At 42.7% G+C, this 21,217-nt stretch overlaps 1 protein-coding gene across 1 annotated transcript in view; it reads left to right on the top strand.

Moving 5' to 3' along the window:
• The window catches only part of chaf1b (chromatin assembly factor 1, subunit B), a 53,612-nt gene that overhangs the window by 16,480 nt on the left and 15,915 nt on the right, over positions 1-21,217 (top strand). The window contains exons 5-8 of the mRNA XM_048541502.2: positions 2,052-2,155; positions 4,285-4,381; positions 7,120-7,198; positions 13,427-13,520. Coding sequence (XP_048397459.1) covers positions 2,052-2,155; positions 4,285-4,381; positions 7,120-7,198; positions 13,427-13,520 — 374 coding nt within the window. The remainder of the gene's footprint in view (positions 1-2,051; positions 2,156-4,284; positions 4,382-7,119; positions 7,199-13,426; positions 13,521-21,217) is intronic.

Here is a 21,217-nt window from a genome sequence, read left to right as displayed (position 1 = left end):
GGAGCTGCACCCATCCAAGCAAATGGGGAGTATTCCATCACACTCCTGACTTGTGGCTTGTAGATGGTGGATAGGCTTCGGGGAGTCAGGGTGTGAATATTCCTACCTCTGACTTGCTGTTGTAGCAGCTGTAGGAATGCTGCAAGTCCATTTGAGTTTCTGGCCAATGGTTACCACGAGGGGGATTCAGTGATGGTAATATTTTTTCAGTGTCAAAGGGCCGTAGTTCAATTGTCTCTCTTTGGAGAAGGTCGCTGCCTGGCATTTGTGTGAAAACTGGTATCTGTAATGCTGTGGATCACTGGAGGAGGCTGATATGGATCATCCACTTGGCACATCTGGCTGAAAATTGCTGCAAATGCTTCAGCCTCATCCTTTGCAGTGATGTCGTGGGCTCTTCCATCGTTGAGGATGGGGATATCTGTGGAGACTCCTCCTTCAGTGAGTTGTTTAATTGCCCACCACCATTCACGACTGGATGTGGCAGGACTGCAGAGCTTAGAACTGATCCCTTGGTTGTGCGAATGCTTAGGTCTGTCTGTCACTTGATGATTTATCATTATGATTTATAGTAAAAGGTTCTAACCACTATTTTCCTCAGAATTTTTATCAATAATTTTCTCACCATTGATGTTAGGTTGGTGTACTCAAATTTGTTGTTTGTTGTCTTCCAGTTCTCGATGCCTGGAGCTGGAGGGATTGGGAAATAGTGGTTAGAACCTTTTCCTATTTCTTCCCTTGCTTCTCTTCACAACTTGGAATACCTTGCATCCAGACCTGCCAATGTATCTACTTTTCAAAAGCACTAAAGCCTCAAGTGTTCCTCTCCCAGTGTTTATCTCACCCAGTCTTTCACACTTCCACAGTGTCTGTTTTATCACCATGTTGTGAAGACAGATGTAAAGAATTCATTAAGAACTGTGCCAAAATCCTCTGCTTCCTCGTAGACATTAACAGTTTTGTGTCTGATCAGCTCTGCTCTCTCCTCAGTGATTCTCTTGCTGTTTGTGTGATAAACATACTTAAGTTTTCCTTGATTTTACTGGCCAATATTAATTCATGCTTTTTGTTTGCATTCTTTTATTAAAATTTATCCACTCTTATTTGTGCTGCTGTAGACTTTCTGCAGTATTGAGCTCTTTCCATCTGACATGAGCCTCCCTATTTCGACTAGTCCTGTGCTGTGCGCTGCTCGGCTTCCAAACCTTGAGATTTGGAGTTCCCATCTCTTTCTTTTCCTCTGTATCAGCTTGAATACTTAACGTCTTTGAGACATCAACTTTTTAAGAAGCTTTTACCGGTCTGTAGCAAATCACATCATATCTCAGCTTAGTAAAAGCTGTCATATTTCATTCAAAACTTTATTCTTAGTCTATCTCAATCTGTATTTTGGTAAATTTAACGATGTTTCCCCCACCCCCCAACCTTTATGCTTGCTGATGCTTTCTCTGTCTTTCTGATGAAAATGTATCTTTTTATGGGGACTAAAATGGACTTTTTTTTAAAAGAAGTTATTTTATGGGATATGGATGTCACTGATGATCAGCATTTGTTGCCTATTTCCTGATTTTATCCTTGAACTGATCAACTTGCCACATTAATTCAGCGGGCAGTCGTGGAATCAGCCATATTGCTGTGGGTCTGGAGTCACACCTCAGCCAGATTTGGGTCAGGATGGCAGGTTTCCTTCCCAAAAGGACTTCAGCAAACCAGATGTATTTTTAAAACAGTTGCCTGCCATCATCATGGAGACCAATTTGCAATTCCAGATGTGTTAACTCAATCCAAGCTCCACCAGCTGCAGTGTGGAGTTTGCACGTTCTCCCTGTGTATGTGTGGATTTCCTGTCGTTACTCCAGTTTCCCCCTACAGTGCAAAGGTGTGCACGTGGATTGGCTGTGCTAGATGTGGGGTTACAGGCCCGAGGGTGGGGGATTTGGTCCTGATGTTCAAGATGAAGAATTTTTCTTACGACTGTTTAAATCTTGTTTTGATTTGCCCATAATTTGTTCTCCTGAACATCCTTTGTTATGCGTGAATGTTATTGGCAGGGGACACATAGAGGATGTGTATGATATCTGCTGGACGCTTGATGGAAATTACATGGTATCCGGATCAGTTGATAACACTGCCATCATGTGGGACGTTAATAAAGGTGAATATGCACTTATTAAATTTACGTAGCACTAAGTACAGTAACAGGTGAAATTTCTGGACCTCACCAAATGGAATGCTCACCAGAAGCTGTGATACCACTTCCTCCTGCTCCTCTCTTCTTTCTCTTACTGTGACCACTGGTTTGGGATCTCCTGGACTTTGAGAGCATCCTTCCTGTGTTACCCTGTTTAGTCCTCCTTAGAATTTTATAGATTTGTGTGAAGAATCCCCATTCTACTGTAAATCTGGAAATTAAAATTAAAAATCTGGAATTACGACTCAGATGATGACCATAAATGCATTGTCGATTGTTGGAAAAACCCATCTTGTTTGCTAATGTCCTTTAAGGAAGGAAACTGCCATCTAGTCTGGTCTACATGTGACTCCAGACACGCAGCAGTGAGGTTGACTCCTAACAGTCCTCTGGGATGGGCAATAAATGCTGGTCTAGCCAGTGACACCTGCATCCTATGAATGAATTTTTAAAAAAAATACCTAAACTGATCTGCCTCTCCTTGTCACCATAGACCTGCCATCCCGGGAATCAGACTGGTAAACCTTAGTTGCTCTCCCTCCTTAGCTCCAGCATCCTTCCTCAGAAAACAAGACCAAAACTGCACATGATACTCCAGGCGTGGTCTCACCAAGGCCCTGTATAATTGCAGGGAGATATCCCTGCTCCTATATTTGAATCCTGTCATTATGAAGGCCAGCACTTCATTGGTAACATAGTGTGGAGATGAAGGAACACAGCAGGCCAGGCAGCAGCAGAGAAACAGGAAAGCTGATGTTTCGGGTTGGGACCCTTCTTCAGAAACTGCTTTCTGCATTTACAGTCATCATTAGAGTCGTAATTCCAGATTTTTAGTTTTAATTTCCATTTCTGAAGAAGATCCCGACTCGAAACATCAGCTTCCCTGCTCCTCTGATGCTGCCTGGCCTGCTGTGTTCCTCCAGCTCCATTCTGTGTTATCTCAGACTGTAGCATCGGCAGTTCTGATTATCACTGAGTGAGTTACAGCGCTCCAGTGGCTACCTTCACTGCCTGCTGCAGTGACAGATTTGCTGAATGAAAGTCAGAAGTAACAAATCGATCATGCAACTTTTCCTTCATGGCACACATTAATTAACATATTGTTTCTTTACTTGTGTTTGGATGATTCACTGCCCCTCCTCATTGACATGTCCTGACAAGATGTTTTTGATGAAGAACTGGCTGTGTGAAAATTATATGTTGCACTTTGGGTATAGTGTCCTGAAGGTCTTGAAAGCTCTGACTAGTAACTTGTTTGAGACGTACATAAGATCCTGAGGCAACGAGGATGTTTCCTCTTGGAGCCTAGGACTCATAATAGTCCTAGATGGGAGATACTGGGGGATAATGATATGAAGCAAAGCAATGTGGATACTGGAGATCTGACTCAAAAAACAAATGGTTAGAGAAACTCAGCAGTTCTGGCAGCACAGGTGGAGAGAAAGCAGAGTTAATGTTTTGAGTCTGGTAACCCTTCTTCAGAACTGTGGGGGTGCGTATCAGTTTCAAACATTCAAACATCAGGGGTCACCCACTTAGAAAAAAGCATTTGCTTAATCTGAGGTTTGAGCGTCTTTGCAACTCTCTTCCTGAAACGTTGGTAGAAGTAGAGGTTTTGCATACTTATAAAGCAGAGGGAGATAGATTCTGAATAAAAACCAAAAGAACTGCAGATGCTGTGAATCGGGAACAAAAACAAAATTGCTGGAAAAGCTCAGCAGGTCTGGCAGCATCTATGAAGGAGAAAGCAGAGTTAACATTTTTGGGTCCGGTGACCCTTCTTGTGGTGAAAGGTTATCAGGGAAATGCAGGAAGGTAGATTAGAGGTTGTAATGGGATCAACCGTGATCTTCCTGAGTGATGAAGCAGCTTCAGGCTGAAGGGCCTGCTGTTGTTTTTGTTATGCCCTGAGTTTCCCTAATATATGTGCTCAAAATGTATCTCAGGCTTGAAACCATACGATCAGTACATAGTTACAGTGTGTTAATTCTAAAACTCCACTTGAAATGATTGCTGCGATTGTAAAACTTATTACTTTATACAAGCGCTGAATTATTACTTTGTATTCCAAGTGGTTGTTTCAATATTTTCAGGCGTAAAGCTGTCAATCTTCAATGAACACAAGAGCTATGTACAAGGTGTGACTTGGGACCCTCTGGGGCAATACATTGCCACACTCAGTTGTGATCGGTAAGGTGACTGAAAGTTTCAACACTATTCTCCTTAGAAGTAAATTTCTAATAATTTTTACATTTACATTTGGGAGTTGATCCAGCTTGTTCAAAATGTCCTCTTGAGTTTTTATTTATTTTTTGGTGGGCTATTGGTCATATTTTGTCTTCCTGGCACCTCGGTTCCCTTGAGAAAGAGACAGCTGCTCTCTTGACTGCTGCAACCCATTTTCACAGAGCTGTGATCGAGGGAGCTCCAGAGTTCGGTTGAAGGAAGCTTGTGCCTTACTAACTGAATTTTCTGAGGAAATAATGTGGAGCATCAGTGAGGGTAGTGCAATGGATGTTGCCTACATGGATTTCAGTAAGGTGTTTGACAAGGTCCCACATTGTTGAGAAAATCTAAAGACTGTGGGAGACAGGGGAATGTGGTGAGTTGGATCATAGGTTCAGTAACAGGAAACAATGTTGTTTTGTGAATAGACATCAGTTTCCTGTGGTCTTCCACAGATTCAGTTTTAGGTTTAGGTTTAGATTTAGCTTTGGGAGTCGTGGTTGCAAATTATGCAGAAGGCACAGTAATTAACCAGGTAATGAAAAGGTTGGCAACATGATATCAGTGGTTTAGTTGAGTGGGTGGATAAGGAGCAAACAGAAGTAAATCCAGAGTAATGTATTATGGATTGGGGTGGCTAGCAAAGGGAGGGAACACAAAATATATGGAGGGATTGAGATGGGGCAGAAGAAATGAGAGACCTGGGAATGTGTCCACATGGCCCTGAAGGAGATGGCACAGTACACATGATGATGAAGAAAGCATATGGAAGCTTTTCTTTGTTTGATAAGGTATCGAATGAAGACTTTTAGTATACTGTGTACAATTATGGTCTCCCTGCTATAAGAAGGATGTTGCTAAACTGGAGAGGATGCAGAAAAATTTACAAGGAAGTAGCTGGGACTGGAGGGTTTGAGCTGTAGGGAGAGGCTGAATAGGCTGGGGCTATTTTCCCTGGAGTGTCAGAGGCTGAGGGGTGACCTTATAGGGGTTAATAAAGCCATGAGCCACATAGATAGGGCAAGGAGCCAAGGTCTTTTTCCCAGAGTGGGGTAGCCTGAAACTAATAGGCATAGGTTTAAGGTGAGAAGAAAGATTTAAAAGAGACTTGAGGGGTAACCTTGTCACACAGAGGATGGTGCTTGTATGGAATGAGCTGCCAGAGGAAATGGTGGGGGCTACAACATTTAAGATGTGTCTGGATGTGTACATGAATAGGAAGGGCTTAGAGATGTATTAGCCAAATGCTGGGGACTTGATCAGTTTAGGATATATGGTCGACGTGGATGCATTGGACTGAAGGGTCTGTTTCTGTGCTGTGCATGCCCATGACTCTCTGACCAGATGTAATGCTGGAATGTTATGGTTCAGCCACATCTGGGATTTTTGTATACAGGTCCGGTCACCACATTCCAGGAAGGGCATAATTGTTGCAGAGACAGTGCAGGAGGAGTATGTTGCCAGGGTGTGAAAATTGTAGGTATGGGGGAAGGTTGGAAATGTTAGGGTCTGCTTTAGTTACAGAGGAGCTGATGGCTATCTTAATGGAGGTGAACAAGAGCGTCCTGGACAAAGTGGACAGAGGAGATCTGTGTCCCCCAGCAGAGAATTCTGTTCTCGGGGATTACAGACTTGATATGATTGATAGAAGGGTTAGAGGGGACATGAAGAAAAGCCCAGAGAATGGTGAGTGTCTGGAATTCACTGCCCAGTTCGGTAGTTGAAGCTGAAGCTGCCTTCACATGTAAAAGGAACCTGGATGTGCACCTGAAATGCTATGACTTGCAAAGCCACAGATAAGATGCTAAAAAGTGGGTTTAGAGCGAACAGCTAATTTATTCAGGCAGCGCAGACCTTCGATCCAGTGGCCGAAGGCAATGTCCAATAGGTTTCTAAATGAGGAGTACAGGTAAAACATTAGACAATTTTCCCTAGAGTCCCATTATCTGGTTAGCTTTGGTTTACAGTACATTGTTAATTTTTTTCATTGTTAATGACCATGTATTTCCATAATTATATATTCTGATGGCAGACTAAACTAAATTTCAAAGAGGAGTTAATTAATGTTAATTAATTTTGGCAATTATCTAAACAAATTTATGTTATGTGCTGTTTGATATCATTTTTTGTTTTTGCTGCTTGCGAATGTGGTTTCAATATGTTCATTTTATTTAATTTGCCTGATCCTGGACATGTATGGGTATGTACTTCAGGAAAGGATCAATCTGAATCTCTTCCCCAGGAGGAAAATATATCTAAAATTGTGAGGTTTTGATTGAGCGGTTATAGAGAAATAGTTCCTTTTTGTGGGGAAAATCATAAATTTAAGGTCATCCATGTAGGATAGTCACCAAGAAATCAATCCGGAATTCACAGGAAGCTTTTGCACTCAAAGAATGGTGAAAATGTGAAACTTGCAACCACAAGAATTACATTGATACATTTAAAGGAAATGAGGGAGAATGGACGATTACGATATTAGATTTAATTGAGGACGATTGGAGGAGGTATGATTGGATGCTAAACATTAGCATGGAGTGGTTGGGCTGAAATGGCCTGATTCAGTGTCCCACATCTTATGGAAGCCTATACAATCGAACAGGAATTGCATTCTCATTATGTACATAGCAGCATTGTAGTTCTAATCAATCTCTGAACAAATGCGAGGTATTTAAAGTGTCACTTTGTATTTTGTTTCACAGGGTTATGCGGGTGTATAGCACACAGACCAGGCGGGTGGCATTTAATGTCAGCAAGATGTCATCTGGTTGTGAAGGGGAGGTAAGCAATACTGCAAGAGAGGTGGACTGTTTATAACTATCCTGTAGAGCCTTGGGAATGATGGCCAAAGCTTTTAGCAATATGTTTTCCTTTCTTTCTGCCACTCTCTTCTGTATGGCACCAGCTGAGACTATGCTGGGTGCAATCCTGTCTTATTATGAAGCCATATGTCTGTCCATCCCTTCATTGTTGGATGCGTAACACCTCTGATTCCTGAGGTCACTCTTCTAACCTGACTTAGGCAGAGGTCCCAGATGATTTGGTGTTACTGGCCATTTCTTTGGAGTTTTTGCCGAATCGATGCTGGGAGATTGGGAGCCCCAGTGAAAATTCCGACTGTGTTTGTCGGCAGTTCCCAGCTTTGGGAAACGCTCGACTCAGTGACTCTGCAATGACACTAGCTGTAGGTAAGTATTAACACCCGCAGCTCCATTGGTGAGAATCAACACTGAATTGAAAGACCACGGGTCCCATGAAATACCACACTGGCTGAAGTGGTGGTTTTTTTTTTGGACAAGATGTGAATGTGATTTCCTCTCAGTCTTTTCAGGTGGATGCAAAATACTCTTCCCCCCCCCCCCCCCCCCCCCCCACCCCTGGCAGTAGTTCAGAGGAGAATAGAGGAGTTAATCTCCCTTTCCTCACCACAGTTGGTATGATGAAGACAGGTTCCCAGCATAAGAAAAACTTCCACATAAACAGATGTTTAACAACCTGCATATTTGCCAACATGGTATATTGTATCCGCTGTTCCCGTTGTGGTTCCTTCTATGTCGGGGAAACCAAGCGGAGGCTTGGAAGCCACTTTGTGGAGCACCTATACTCGGTTCGCGACAAATGACTGCATCTCCCAGTCGTGAACCGTTTCAACTCCCCCTCCCACTCCTTGGACGACATGTCCATCCTGGGCCTCCTGCAGTGCCACAATGATGCCACCCGAAGGTTGCAGGAACAGCAACTCATATTCCGCTTGGGAACCCTGCAGCCCAATGGTATCAACGTGGACTTCACCAGCTTCAAAATCTCCCCTTCCCCCACTGCATCCCAAAACCAGCCCAGTTCGTCCCCTCCCCCCACTGCATCCCACAACCAGCCCAGCTCGTCCCCACCTCCTTGACCTGTCTGTCTTTTCTCCCACCTAGCTGCTCTCTCACCTCAACACCCACCCCCCACCTCTTACCTACCAGCCTCATCCCCCACCTCCTTGACCTGTCCGTCTTCCCTTGACTGACCAACTCCCATCCTAACTCCCCACCTACACTCACCCTTACTGGCTCCATCTCCACCTCCTTGACCTGTCCGTCTTCCCTTGACTGACCAACTCCCGTCCCAACTCCCCACCTACACTCACCCTTACTGGCTCCATCTCCACCTCCTTGACCTGTCCGTCTCCCACCTATCTGGTTCTTTATCCATCTTCCATCCGCTTCCCTCCCTCTCACTTTATTTCAGAATCCCCTTCCTCTCCCCCATTTCTGAAGAAGGGTCCAGACCCGAAACATCACCCTTCCTACTCCTCTGATGCTGCTTTGCCTGCTGTGTTCATCCAACTCTACACCTTGTTATCTCAGATTCTCCAGCCTCGGCAGTTCCTACTATCCCCGCTCATTTTCACCTTGTTTGCAGGAGTTTGCTTTCAGCAAGTCCCACACAACAGCACTAACAACACTTCAAGAAGTACTTCATCTCAGCTGTCAAGTGCTTTAGAAAACTGCTTTTATAAATGTAGATCTTTTCTTGGGTTTTTTTAGTGAACTTCATCAAACCTGCAAATTCAGGGGATTATTTGAATGTTAACACAACCTGCTTTTTAACCATGAGCCCCGTGGCTGACAGCTCTGTGCCTGCATTGACCTCTCATGGCAGAAAGCTAGCACTGCAGCCTATCACTTCCAATGGACGAGTTGCTGGGTCTGAACAAATTCTCCTTCTGGGGGTGGCCACTGTGGAAGATGCCACCCTCCAGATGAGACTTGAAACTGAAATCTTACCTGCCTTCTCTAGTCAAAGTAAAAGAAGCCCTGATATACTATTTTGACAAGCTGTGGCAGCAAGTTTAGTATTCTCTGTTTGCCAACTATCAAGAGTAAGGAAAATAGATTTTGTGGCTTTCATCTCTGTTGTGGGATGTTTCTGTGCATAAAGGTACTGTCCTCATTTACCATAGCTTGACAATCATGGTATTTCAAAAGCACTTTTTCTGTAAAGTGCTTTGAGATGCCTGGAATTGGTGAACGGTGCTATAGAAGTATCAAGCCGCTTTATCAAAACGTGTTGGCCTGCCACTTGCAAACTGGGATACTGTATTTAGGTTTATCGGTCTTTGATAATTAACTTTAATATATCTTTCCTGTGATATAAAATAATTTTGAGATTTCAGCTTCTGGTTGGCCATTCTGGAGCCAGTTTCCCTTTCCCATCATTGGTCCAAAGACGCAAGAATTGAGGTTATAGGAACATGTTGGGTTCCCATCTGTCTAAAGTAGACACGTGATTCACACCATGCAAAAGCAAAATATTGCGGAGGTTGCAGGTAATGAGTTTAAAAAGAGAAAATGCTGGAAATACGGAACAGGTCAAGCAAGCAACAATGCTGACATTTCAGCTCATGGAGTTGTGAGCTGAAACTGCAAAAGTTCAGAAAATGTAATAGGTTCGGACATAAAAGGAAGTCAGTGATATGGTGGAAGATGAGTGGAAAAATGAAAGAATTGGTGCAGGGCAAAAAGGATTAGTCATGGGACAAGTACAAAACTAAAGATGTGTGTTTATAGGAGGGGTATGTGTGTGGGGCACGATGCTGAACAGGTGCTACCCGAGAGCAAGGGGGACAACAAGCATTTCTTCAATGTCAGCACAGATAAAAGACACACAATGGGGTGAACGGTTATGGTTTGAAAATGTCTGCATTGGATCCTGAAGACCATAAAATGTCTAATTAAAAGATGAGGTGTTGACCCGTTTTCCCAGTTTCTCTGTCTTCATGGCATTGTTTTTGATGATGCAGCCCATCTGATATGTTCCTTCTACATCATCAAAGGATTCCTCCTAATCATCATTGACAGGACCCTTGACTGTATTTGTCCCATTTGCTGATCTTTTGTTCGCACCCTTTTTCCTATCAGAATCTTGGTAGGGTTCCTGCTGTCCTTGCCAGCCTTTCATGGCCAACAAATTACATTTGATCACACCTACCACATCCAGTATGATTCCGCTGTTGAATGCATCCTTCTCTCCGCTCCTTTGTCAGCATTCTGCAGGGATTGCTTCTCCTGTGCCTGCCTAGTTCATTCCTTAAACATCTCCCGGTGTGCCTGCTCTTCCCAAAGTATCTCATGTCCACTGTGACACCTATCCTTTTCCCTCCTGGCTTCTCTTTGTCCAAACACTCCCTCCAAATTATAGGGTTACTTGTGTGTAATTATTTTTAATTTCGTAAATGCTGCTCACAATGTGATCTGCTGTCTGTCAGACAGATCAAATGCAAGTTAAATTGTACTTGGCAGGCCTGGCAGCGTCTGTAGAGAGACAGCAGAGTTAATGTTTCATGTTCAGTGACCCCCTTCTTCAGGTTAAATGCTACTTAGTGGAAGACCCCAACCGTTGGCCCAGCACAAACTGGCAGTTGCGAGTCTTGTTAATTCTTCACCTTGCTATCACACCGATATCTCTGCCCTTGGCCCGTTGCACAATTTTGGTGAAGTTCAATGTAAGCTTGCGAAGCAGCACCTCACCATTCAGTTAGTCACTTCTCAGCCTTCCAGACTCACCATTCAGTTCACCAATTTCACACTGTAAACTGCCCCGTATTTTGTTTCCTTTTGCTTTGTTGGTTTTAATTTTACTGCAGTTTCTGTCACATTGTTGGGCAGCAGCTGTTCATGCCCGGCCATTCCCACGTCATTCAGACACGCCTTTATTTGCCACTTTACTGCACCATTTGACTCTGTCCCACCAGCTCTTTCATTGCTCCCTGACTTCCACTCCATCATAAACCTTTTGTTCTATCCTGTTCTGCCCTGCCTCGCCTGTTTGAAACTGATTACATCCTTTTGTCAGCACAATGCTGCAAAGGTGGAAAGGTCACCTGTGAAGAAATCCTGCCACTGCCAGCAGTTGCTACAGCCCATGTGAGAATAACAGTCAACATTACTATTCACGTTATACATTTCTGATCTAGATGAAGGAGCTGAGGGTTGTTGCTCAGTTTACAGATGACGCAAAGATAGGTGGAGGGACCGATTAGTGTTGGGGGAGCAGGATGGCTACGGAAGGTCTTGGACAGGCTAGGAGAGTGGGAAAGGAACTGACTGCAGTTCAGTGTTGGAAAGTGTGAGGTTATGCACTTTGTTCAGAAGAATTGAGGCATAAATGAGGAAAGATTTCGGAAATCTGAAGCACAAAGGGGCTTAGTCCTACTTCAGGATTTTCTTAAGATGAACATACGGGTTCACTTGGCAGTTAGAAATGCAGATGCAATATTAGCATTCTTTCAAGAGGACTAGAATATCAGAGCAGGGATATACTGCTGAGATTGTATAAGGCTCTGGTCAGACTCCATTTGGAATATTGTGAGCAGTTTTGGGCCCTGTATCCCAGGAAGGATATGGTGGCATTGGAGGAGGTCCTCAAGGATGATTCACAGGATGAAGGGCTTGTCTTATGAGGAGCTTGGGTCTGTACTTGATGGAGTTGAGAAGGATGAGGGGGGAATCTGATTGAAATTTACACAATATTGAGAGGCCTGGACAGAGTGGATGTGGAGAAGATATTTCCACAGAAGAAGTCTAGAACCCGAGGACATAGCCCCAGAGTGAAGGGATGGCTCTTTAGAACTGAGATAGGGAATTTGTTCGGCTAAAGAGTGGTGAATCTCTGGAACTCATTACCACAGAAGGTTTGGAGGCCATGAGTGCTTTTAAGACACAGTCAGGGACTTGATGAGTAAGTGCATCCAGGGTTCCAGTAAAAGGCTGGAGGATGAGGTTGAGAAACATGTCAGCCATGATTGATTGGCAGAGCAGACCTGATGGGCCAAATAGCCTAATTCTGTTGCTGTATCTTATGCTTTACAGCCTTGTTTACGAGTTTAGTTGTGGCCTTGTCCTTGCCTGTCAGTGTGATTTGCTCCAGCATTGCTCGTTGCTTCTTCAGCTTCAGTGTACCCCTCTACACTCCAGGAACAGTGGGAGCTGTGCAGCTTGTGGCATATAGTGTGAATCGGATGTTGTTTGCCTCACGTTTCGAATCATGTTATTTTCAGGTAGACGTTTGGAGGGTAACTGGGAGTCCCCTTTAAGATTGGGTCTTTCTCACTGTCAGCAAAACTTAGTGATTGAGGAAGAAACACAAAGTATTGAAAGGAATAGAGAGTAAAGAGTAGATTAAGTTCTCTGCTATCTCTGTGGAAATTTTCAGTCTACCGGAGTTCACCCACCTGTTCTCTTGTGTAAATTGTTGTGGTAGTGTGAGACTTGGTATCCTTGTGTTTGACCATCAGGTCAAAAACAAAAAGCTCTGAGCATCTCACTTTTTAGTAAGATCGAATTGAGAGAGAGGAAGTTGGAGATGGAAAGGAAAAGCAAAAGTTTGTTCTTAAAAGAAATTCCTTCGGAGTAATTTGCTACCTGCCGTGGTGAGTTTCGTATTCCGTAGTTTCAGTTGCTTGCTTTTCATCACTGCAAGCTCGTGTGGCAGCCAAGCAGCAAAAATTGCCCATTGACCGACCCTTTCTGGGATGACGAGTCGGGCTGAATGGAATGTTCTGCTCCAGTTACAGCTGAGCTGTAGCAATCCCTGACACGAGGGGGTTGGCTGCAAGTGACGGTTGGTACAAGGCTGATGGCAGAGTGACATAACCTACTTTGCAGTGCGCAGTAATTTGCAACTCATAGCTTACCTCTCTCACTGCCCATCATGGCTTTTGCAGCCATATTCATGACTGTGATACCTTCAACCTGCTGTGTCCCTAGCTAATTCTGTACTGTTACACTGTGATTTTCCACCTTCCTTTCTGCCTGCAGAAGAATCCAAAGAAACCTTTTGAACCTTTTTTTTTTGTATTCTATTTAACCCGGTCTCCACTTACTAGCTGTCCACTCGTGTGCTTAAAGTGAATCTTTGTGAGTAGGAATCCTGTTGCAATTGTGAAATATGGAAACTTCGGAGCACTCAATTGCTGGAATTAGAACTCATTCCTTCGTATTTCATATTTTGAACTGATGACAGACCAAGAGTTATCGAATGTTTCATGATGATGGCATGAAGTCTTTTTTCCGCCGACTCACCTTCACACCAGATGGCTCTTTGCTGCTCATTCCAGGTAAGCAGATTTCTGATGCTTTGATCCTTCTTCCGTAGAGTGATGGCCGGGCCATTTTGATTTCACCTGAGAACTTGTGGAACCAGTAATTTCCCTACTTCCTTTCTCCGCAGTGACCTCTCAGGCTGTCAAAATTCCTCTTGCCAGACAAACAGCACCACTTCTTCCTGTGGTATGAATTGTTGAGAGAGTTTAAACTTTTGGAATCCTTGTGTTTATTTTGATGATCTTCAGCAATTTTAAAATATTGGTTTTAGGATATATGGGAAATACCCAAGCATTTGTTTCAGAAAAAGTGGTGATATTTACAGGTTTGTTTTCACGTCCAGTGTAACTTAACTCTGTTTTCTCTTTTGGACAGCAAAGTTGAGGAACTTGATGAGTCAGTGATAGAGGTGCATCAGAGTTGGAAAGCCCTGGTTTCCATGCCTCCCTGGTCAGCAGTGAGATACTTGATCTTAGCCAAGGCAACAGTAATGGTTGCTCTGATACTTTTGAGGGCAGGAGGAGAAAAGTAATTCAGGACTTCAGTTTCTGACAGCACTTCAGTGATCTGTGTTGTGGATGCTTTCCAATCAACTGATTAGAGAGAGCCTTCAATTGCTTTGTGTTTGAAAAATCATGTCTCTCAAATTTGATTGTGTTTTTTGAAGAGGTGACAAAGAAGATTGATTGATTGAAAGAAGAATGGTAGACACTATCTATTTAGATTTCAGTGAGGCATTCGACAAAGTTCCACATGGTAGACTAGTTGGTAAGGTTAGATCATGTGGGATCCAGGGGAAGCTGGCCAGCTGGATACACAATTGACTTGAAGGTAGAAGACACAGTGAGGTAGAGAGTTTATTTTTAGACTGGAGGCCTGTGACCAGCGGTGTGCTGGGCCCACTGCGTTTCGTCATTTTTATAAATGATCTGGATATGAATACCGGAGGCAAGGTTAGTGAATTTGCAGATCGCTCCAAAAGCAGGTGTTGTAGTGAATAGTCAAGCTCTTTTCCCCAGGGTGGGAGAGTGCAAAACTCGAGGTCATGGGTTTAAGGTGAAAGGGGAAAGATTTAAAAGGGACCTGAGGGGCAACATTTTTCATGCGGAGGGTGGTGTGTGTATGGAACAAGCTACCGGAGGAAGTGGTGGAGGCTGGTCAATTACAACATTTAAAAGGCATCTGGATGGGTACATGAATAGGAAGGGATCAGAGTGGTATGGGCCAAATGCTGGTAAATGGAACCGGAATAATTTAGGAAATCTGGTTGATATGAGCAAGTTGGACCGACTGGTCTGATTCTGTGCTGTACAACTCTGACTCTCTAACTTGTTCAGAGATAAAACCTAGGCCTCCTACCTCAGAGGTAGGTATGCTACCACTCTACCAGAGGAGCCCCTAATGATCTGGCTTGTAGACTGGACATTTCTGCATTTTGGGGGAATATATTACTTGACTGCCTCTCCCTGCCTTTTCCAGTGCAGTCTGCATGTGGGAACTGCTACAAGTTGCTGGTAGAGATGGTAGGAACTGCAGATGCTGGAGACTCCGAGATAACAAGGTGTAGAGCTGGATGAACACAGCAGGCCGAGCAGCGTCATAAGAGCAGGAAAGCTGACGTTTTGGGCCTAGACCGGTTTCTCAAGAAGGGTCTAGGCCCAAAACATCAGCTCTCCTGCTCCTATGACACTGCTTGGCCTGCTGTGTTCATCCAGTTCTACACTTTATCACACGTTGTTGGTATGTCACTCTCCAGTGATTTCAAAGGAGAGAATTGATTTTTAAAACGTTAGCTAACTGGTGTAGAACTCTTAATCACAAGTGGTTTCAGTTGTGGATTGAAGTGTTAAAAAACTGCTTTGAATCACAAAGCTGTAGAATTCAGATACCCTTTCAAAAGTCTATGCAAATTGTTTTCTAAACCACACGTATCCTTCAACTTATTGATCTGAGTTACGCTCCTCTAAAGCTGTTGCCTCACCCTGTCCCAACTTGCACTCCCAGAGTTCCCTGCAGTATATCTACAGTCTGATGTATCAGTCACATGATGCCACGATAAGAACCTTTGTGTAAGCTCTGCTGCTGATGTTACAAAACTTGCAGCAACCAGCAGGTGGTAGCACTGTCCCCTTTGCGAGGGACAGACAATGGAAGCTGAGAAATGTTTGAATTACCAATCTTATTTTCTTGCAATAAGCATTTCCAAGACAGCCAATGTAACAAAAACAGATGCCATCAGAGCAGTGTTAGTCGTTGGATTCTGATGGAGGGTATGTTTCCTTCTCGAGGTCAGGTATAGTGCCAGCAGACATCTTGAGAAAGTCGATGGTTGTTGAAGGCAGATTAGCAAAAAAGGATAGCACTCTGGTTCAAGAATGCAAGATGGTTCTAATCTTGGCAATGACTGATCATCGTCTTAAAATTAGCATTGTCGTAAAATATAGAAGTGATTATCAAGAACAAATGTAAGGAATCCTGTCAGAGAGCAATTGGATAAAAATCCCATGTGCCCTTGAAAAGGGTGTTGTTACTTAAAGTGAAGATGTGGAGATTTGAGAGGAATTTTGTTTATTGGGATATGGGGGTCATTGGCAAGGCCAGCATTTATTGCTAATTTATTGCCATTCCTAATTGTCTGGAATTGTCCATCTATATTTCCTGCTCTTTTGGGAAAGCAGTCAACATAATCGAAAACTCCTTCCACCCTGGTAATGCTCTCTTCCACCACCTTCCATTGAGCGGGACATATAAAAGTTTGTATATGTGTATGAATAGATTCAAGAACAGCATCTTCTCTGCTTTTATTAGACTTCTGAATGGGCCCCTCAAATTTCAGATTTAATGTTGATCTTACTCTGTGCATCTCTGCAGCCGTTGCAATGTATTCCTCACTCTGTGTTATATTACCCTAATGCACTGTGTATAGCATGACCTGCCTATACTGTACATAAAACAAAACTTTTCACTGTACCCAGGTACATGTGACAGTAATAAATCAAATGTCAGACTATTTCTCTAGGTCTGGAGACACCTGTAAGCCAAACTGGGTAAGGTTAGCAGATTTCCTTTCCTAAAGGGGCGGCACTGTGTCTCAGTGGTTAGCACTGCTGCCTCACAGTGCCAGGGATCTGGGTTCAATTCCAGCCTTACGCGACGGTCTGTGTGGAGTTTGCACATTCTTCCCATGTCTGCGTGGGTTTCCTCCCACAGTCCAAAGATGTGCAGGTTAGGTGGATTGACCGTGCTAAATTGGCTGTAGTGTTCATGGAGATGTAGATTAGGTGGGCTTTAGGGGGATGGGTCTGGGTGGGATACTCCAAGGTTCGGTGTGGACTTGTTGGGCTGAAGGGCCTGTTTCCACACTGTAGGGATTCTAAATAAAGGACATTAGTGAACCAGATGAGCTTTTATGACACGTGATTGCGGTAGCATGCTCATCATTTTAGTTCCAGAATTTTACTGAATTCAAATTTCGTCAATTACCATGTTAAGATTTGAACCCATGATCACAAATTATGATTCCAGTGACGTGACCATTAAAACAACCACCACCTCTAAAATGGAAGCTTCAAGAGAAGCAACAGTTGAATGTGAAATTGGCTCAAGAAAGAAAATGGTGAGTTAATTGATGAGAGAGAGTGATTGTTTAAGTGAGAGGGTCTGAGTGGGATGTTCATGGATTGGTCAGGAGACCCTGTATATTCCTGATTAGGGTGCCCAGTTAAACTAGTCAAGTTCACAGAAAATAGGGGTGGAACTAAAGTATGAAGCAGGCAAAAACTGAAAACAAAAAGTATAAAATTAACACTTGGTTAAATCAGTGCAATAAAAGTAAGAAGAGTTAATTGTGGAATACAAGCGATCCTCCTCCTTTCTGCTGTTGTGTGTTTATTTCAACATGTGGGACCACATTACAGCTGTATTACCTTAAACAGGACAGTTCATGGTAACTACGGGTTGCTGTGCACTTTTTGCTGAGGGAGCACAGGATACAACATATTGACAAGGTCCTTGCACATTACATATGATGTAGATTCAGCCAAAGTTCAAACAAAGTTTTCTTGTGATAGATGTTAAATCACTGTGAGAGACAATGTTTAATAGATTGTTGAATTTTGTGTCAACAGAGAATAGTTAGAAACTATCACAGTAAAACCATAGGTTATCTTGAGTTTTTTCAGTGAGTTAGACAAGGCATGTTGAGAAGCAATAAGAGTTTCTGAGTTTCAATCCTAACATGTATGAGCAAAGACTTGGGAGACTGATGCTGTTCAGTCTTAGCTTGATAGAGAAAAGACCCTGTAGAATTATAGAAGATATGAACTGGTGTAGATAAACTCACCTTGAAATACCACGTCAGACTTTGTCAAGTTATTCTAACAAACCATTAAGACTAGTGAGAGGAATGATGCCAGAAATACCTTACCGTAGGTTCATGGGTACATAAATTTAGAACAGGATGGAACACTGTGGTGTACTTGTCGCTGTGCTTTTAAGTTGTTCTTTGGATGCAAAACAGGATTTGGAGCTCATGAGGTTTCCATGGTTTGGAAAATTGTTGTGAGAGGAAGTCCTTTTGGTTTCTGTAAAAGCAGGGACTTTCACAAATGGAGTGGTTTGATCTCAGTGTCTGATTCTCTGAGCTGTTTACTGAACCTCACAACCTGAATTTAGAGGGTGAATCTGGGACAGGAATAGCCTATGCTTCATCTGCACAAATATGGGTTCTATTGCTGGTTTTACATCCCGCTTTCCCTGGCTTCCTAAGGACATACCAAACACCAGTATCGAGCTCCTTGCTGGTGTCAATTGTGAACTTTTTAATTTGCCAGTTATTGTGATGAATGGGTCAGGCATTGGACACACTCCATAGATTACACATTCTACATCCGCCATTGACATTGCCCACGCCCTGCCCTGTTCTAGGCCTAGCCTGAGACGCATTGTCAGATTCAATGTGATGTTGAAATATCTTAGTTTGGAGCCCCATGAGGTTTCCATGGTTTGGACAATCTGATGCAAGAGGAAGCCCTTCTGGTTTCAGTTAAAAGCAGGTACTTTTCACAAATGGAGTGGTTTGATCTCAGTGTCTGATTATCTGAGCTGTTTGTTCAGGACATGACGCTCAGCAGAGGGGTTGAAGCCTTGCAAACTGGCTCTTGTATGTGTTTGAATAAGGTTCCCTGTAATAGGATTGGTATTTTTTGTTTGCTGTCTTGTTGCTAATTTAAACTAGGAGCTTGTTTTTGAGAGGACGTTTTAATTTCTGTTCATGCCTGTTGGTGGGAACTGTTTTGAATGTACATTCTCGAGTCCAGTTGTACAAAACCAAGTTGAACTTACTTTTGCGTCGTTAACAAAACTTGGCTTTAGAATTGAGAGATCAGGGATAGGCTAGTTTCAAGGGGGCACTGCATTCTGATCACTGTGGTTCAGTGATTGCTCCGTTATGTTACTGCTCGAGGTCTCCTTTTGAGTTTGGTATCAAACTACAGCCAGGAGCAAACTTCTGCACATCACTCAAGTAGATGATGCTCACAAATCAGTCACAGATCATTCCTTTTCCAACAAACAAGGAGAAGGGCACTGTAGTACTTTGCTGTGTGGTATTAGGAGATACGTGCTATGGTGCCATTGTTTCAGACAATCGCTACAAATGGAGAACCCGGGCTTCCGCAGAATTCTGTGAAAATGTTGCTGAAGAATGATTTAAGAGAATAAAGAGTGTCCTGCACAAATCCATGTCAAACAACAGCAGAGACTGTCCCTTCCCTGCAGGCATTGAGTAAAGTCCGATGTGCGTTTAACAGATGAAGAGGAGATTCAGTGGATGTTTGCAGTTGAAAATATGCAGAAATATTCTTGATTTGGTGCCTGCCTTGGTCGGGGTGGACAGCATTGGATGAGTAAATTGACTTTGTAAAGAAAGAAGTTTTTTTTTTCTCCGATGTGTAGTACCAGAGTAGGTTACTTGTGTTTCAGTGAAATATTATCATGTTACTTGAAGGGGGTGGGAATGGTTTATTAAACAAACAATATCTCCTACATGAGTGAGAGCAAATATTGTGCTCTCTAAGGACTGCATAATAACGGTTTCAAAATTAATAATCTTGCACATCTCCTGGACCTTGTTGCTGCTTCTGAGAAATCTGTCCAGGTAGCTGCAAATGTTTGGAAGATGTCTTCATTGCCAAGTGTTAGAATTCTGCTGCTGTTGCTGAGTAGACATCCAGTATACTTAAAAAAAAACAACCACTGCGCTCGGAGAAGGATCCACTCCAAGGACAGCCCTTGAATGTTAGTGTTCCTTTGTGTCTGTGCCAAGCAAAAACATGCTGGTCTTTCCTGGGAATAGTATGTACATTTGGAATGAGCACAGAAGGCTGATGAAAATAATTGGCCAAATGTTTAATCTGAAATAATCACAATTTGCATGCTATTGTTTGTTTGAGTTAATGTTCGAATGCATTAATAGTTGAATTTTTTTCTGAAGATTAATGTCGCAGTTACATTTTATGTCTAAGTATCTGTTAAAATGCATAGCAATGTCCCACAGAAATTAGATTCCTGTACAGTAGGAATTGGTTTGGTTTAAAGTGGAACTGGTTTGAGATGTCCTGAAGTTCTAGGGACATCAAGTAAAGCAAAACTACAACAAGCTTTGTTTTAAACGGCACCTCGAGCCAGAACTATTGATAAACCAGCAATAACTAAATACTTCCAATACCAAAAGCTCACTGTATGATTGCGATCTCTGCAATGCCCAAGTAGTCAGTTAAAGGCTCGAGTGAGAAAGCTCCCTCCTGGTAAGTTTTATCTCAGGCAAAGTTATGTTATTATTTGTAATTTATGTTGTAAATAAAGTAAACAATGACGTGTATACCTCCCGCATTATATTTAGTTTGTATTTTTACTTGATGATGTAGACCTCTTGATTATCCAGAATATTTGATCAACTGGCATATCCGAGGTCTCATAGGTGATGGATAATAAAAAGAAGTTTGTAGTATTTCTACTTTGTTAGTTTATTGTGTCTTAGCTCAGCCCTGAAGTTCAGAAATGTATCACTTAATGTGCTTACAGAGGTGGAGTTTCTTTGGTTATGTCTGAAATGGGTTTTGTGCTGAAAGAATCATTATCTGCTCCAAACTACTGCTCTGCCTAGATGCTTAGCTTTGTGTGTGTTAGTTCTTGCTGGGATGTAACTTCTAGGTGAGCTAGTATCTGCTGTTATTCCAGCTGTAAAGTGCCTCTGGAGTTTAGTTCATATGGAACTGTAATCCCATACCAATGTCCCCATGAAATGCTGTGCTAATATTTATGTATAGCCGCTATTAAAACAGTTGTTTTGCAGCAATCCAGAAACACAGACTGTTTATTTTCTGCTTTGCTGAGCTTGCTCCCCGTGGTACATTCTCTGCAATTGAATAAATATTTAAACAGCAACCAATCTAATCTTTGGTTGAATTGAGTATTGCCATTATTATTAAAGTTACAAAGAATTAAACAATGATTTTAAATTTGATGCCCTGTTTGGAAGGCCGACATTAAAACATAGAAGTGGTTGGATGAGAGGAGTTTTTGAAATGAAAACTGTGCTGCTGTTTGTTTCTTTCAAGGATGAGTTTATCGGTTCCGAAAACTGACTCGATGACTTTCTGTTTTGTGGAAATATCTGTCACTTTTCTTTTCCCACTTTCCCCAGTGTTTA

The sequence above is a fragment of the Stegostoma tigrinum genome, chromosome 12 (genome assembly GCF_030684315.1).
Source record: "Stegostoma tigrinum isolate sSteTig4 chromosome 12, sSteTig4.hap1, whole genome shotgun sequence".
Taxonomy (NCBI): Eukaryota; Metazoa; Chordata; class Chondrichthyes; order Orectolobiformes; family Stegostomatidae; genus Stegostoma; species Stegostoma tigrinum.
Note: the sequence above shows the minus strand (reverse complement) of the source record. Positions and strands in the feature narration are given on the sequence as shown.